Source organism: Antrostomus carolinensis, unplaced genomic scaffold, assembly GCF_000700745.2.
Source record: "Antrostomus carolinensis isolate BGI_N321 unplaced genomic scaffold, ASM70074v2 scaffold13526, whole genome shotgun sequence".
In the NCBI taxonomy this organism is placed as follows: domain Eukaryota; kingdom Metazoa; phylum Chordata; class Aves; order Caprimulgiformes; family Caprimulgidae; genus Antrostomus; species Antrostomus carolinensis.
The window spans coordinates 15616-18344 of record NW_010321263.1 but is presented as its reverse complement, the minus strand read 5'-3'; the positions used below and the strand labels follow the sequence as shown (position 1 = coordinate 18344).

The 2729-nt window shown below is 58.4% G+C and overlaps 1 protein-coding gene across 1 annotated transcript in view; it reads left to right on the top strand.

Annotated features, from left to right (window-relative positions):
* Positions 1 to 2729, top strand: part of TCEA3 (transcription elongation factor A3) — a gene marked incomplete at both ends in the record, with an annotated part of 5190 nt that overhangs the window by 2065 nt on the left and 396 nt on the right. Inside the window, 3 exons of the mRNA XM_029085426.1 lie at positions 122 to 276; positions 949 to 1005; positions 2005 to 2159. Coding sequence (XP_028941259.1) covers positions 122 to 276; positions 949 to 1005; positions 2005 to 2159 — 367 coding nt within the window. The remainder of the gene's footprint in view (positions 1 to 121; positions 277 to 948; positions 1006 to 2004; positions 2160 to 2729) is intronic.

Sequence of the window (2729 nt, the reverse complement as noted above, 5' to 3'; positions counted from 1 at the left end):
AGCGACAGCAGGGAGGAAAGGTAGGAGAGACCCCCCCCACCTCCACGGGACCCCTGGCAGGTCCCTTGGGGCTGTGCCAGGACCCTGGCACCTGCCTGTCCCTCCCCATGTGCCCCTGCAGAGCCAACAGCAGCAAGGGCAAAGCGGAGACACCACGGACCCCCACCAGCCCCACCTTCTCACCCAGCCCCTGTCTCCTGGCCCCCTGCTATCTCACGGGGGACTCGGTGAGGGACAAGTGCATCGAGATGCTGACAGCTGCTCTCCGGATGGATGGTGAGTGGGTCTGGGGGTGCTGGAGCCTGAGGCTGCTGGGACCAGGGGGTTCTGGAGCTTAGGGGATGCTGGAGCTTGAGAGGTGCTGGGACCAGGGGGTGCTGGAGCCCAAACTGGGCTGTTTCTCCTGTCATAGAGTCATCAAATGGTTTGGGTTGGGAGGGACCTTAAAGCTCATCCAGTTCCAACCCCCCTGCCAACAGCAGGGACACCTTCCACTAGACCAGGTTGCTCAAAGCCTCATCCAGCCTGGCCTTCAACACTTCCAGGGAGGAGCAGCCACAGCTTCTCTGGCCAAACTGGGCCAGTGAACATCCCTAAAAGGAGCAACCCTACAATAACAAGGAAGGTTCTGTGTCCTGGGCCACCCACAGCCCTGAGACAGCAAAATCACCCGGGACTTGCAAACTAAATGGCAGCTGGAGCTCAGAGCTCAGTGCTCAGCACTAAACTGAAAGAAAAGGAGGTTGGTGGGGTCACTGCTAAGGGGTTGGATGTGGGGAGGGGGACTTTGTAAGGTTCAAGATGGGTAAAAATAGGTTTCTTTAGAGAGGGGGTGCCTGGGACAAGTTGAGGGGGAGAGGTGAGATTTTTTCTGGGGGGGGTTTCTCGGTGCATGGTCAGACCTGGCCGGTTTCATGTCTGAAAGTCACCTCGGCCTCTGCTCTTTAGACGACTACAAGGAATTCGGTGTCAACTGTGAGAAGATGGCATCAGAGATCGAAGACCATATCCTTTTGTTGGGGGGCTGGGAGTCCCCAGGCTCCATCTGCTGAGGGACACACAGATGTGGGCTCCAGAGTGGTGGTGGGGACAAGGACAAAGGGTGACAGGGACAAGGACAGAAGGTGACAGGGACAAGGACAGAAGGTGACAGGCTCTGCTGTCCCCGCTGCCTGCAGAGGGAGCCCAGACCATTCCAGATGCTGATGCTGATGTTGATGCTGATGCTGAGCAGAACATCCCCTGGACACCTGCCTTACTCCAGGGGGTCTGTGTGTCCCCCCAAACCTCTCTGCTCAGGGATTTGCCTTTGTCACCAGGGAAATAAACCCCAAACCCAGCCAAGGTCTCTTTTCTGAGCCTGCTGTGGGTGCTCATGTCCCTTGCCAGCCCTGGTCCACCACAGTGCCCAGGCTGTGCCACACTTGCAGGGATGGAGCCACCTTTGTTCACCCCCAGCTCAAGGTTTGGGGTCTCCTGGAAGCCTCCTGAGACCAAGACCAGCCCCAAGGTGGTTCCTCCTCCTGGGTACATCCCCTTTTTGGTGCATCCCAAACTCTGGCTGTATGTGCCTGGTGCCTCATGGGACCCCAAAGCTACCACCTCAGCCCCTCAGCCCAAATCCATGCAGGCAGCTGGTGGATTTTTGGCCAACCTGGGATGAGGAGAGTGGGCTGAGCTCTCTGCACCATGAACTCAAGTCCCAGCACAGGGCTTGGTGATGGTCCCTGTGCCCTGACAGCCTTTGGGTGTCACAGCAGGGAAATGAAAGTTGTTTTCCCCCCGACACCCCAAACTTTGATTCATCCTACTGAACCCGAGGAGGGGGAGATGCCCCACACATGGTCCCCCAGGAACCAAAGCCCTGTTGAGATCGGCCACCTCCATGCACACGTGGGCACTGATCCTGGTGGCAATCAGCACCACCAAGCCCAGAGCAGCAGCGGGTGTCCATGGGGCTGGCATCCCCCCACCTTGCCCCCTTGATTCCTTAACAGACCCCACATATCTTCCAGGAGCTGAAGAGCACGGACATGAAGTATCGCAACCGGGTGCGGAGCAGGATCAGCAACCTGAAGGATCCCAAGAACCCCAGTCTGCGGAGGAATGTGCTCTGTGGGGCCATCCTGCCCAGCCTCATCGCCCGCATGACTGCCGAGGTGGGGAGCAGGATGGGGGGCACAGGGCTGGCTCTTGTGGACCACATTCATGCTGCTTTTTTGGGGGATGAGAAGCCTCCCAGCCTCTGCTCTTGGAGGCTGTGTTGGTGGCCAAAGGCTGGCTGGGTTTTGGCTTAGTGTTGTCCACACTGGGCTTGTCCCAGCATCTCCCCATCCCACCCTGGTGCTGGTTGGGGTACGAGGAGCATCAGGCACAGGGAGAAAACAGAGGGCACTGCTTGGTCCCTCCAGAACCCTGCAACCCCCCAGTCCATCACAGAGCCGGGACTGGGATGTTACACTGGCAGGAGCCAGACTTGAGGGTCCCCATTCCTCCTTCTCAACCAGGGTCCCCAAATCAAGCTCCTGGGAGCCCAGCTCCCTCTGTGAGGAGCCACAAACCCACAGGCAATGGTTTCAGTGTGAGGAGGGGGTGATTTATTTCATCTGGATGTGTCTGAGCCCTCCAGCAAGCACAGAGAGCATGATCAGTCCTGGTCCTGGAGAGGATGGGGAGGGTGATGGACCACGGTGGCTTGTACCCTGTACTGGCTTTGGTAGGACAGCCCC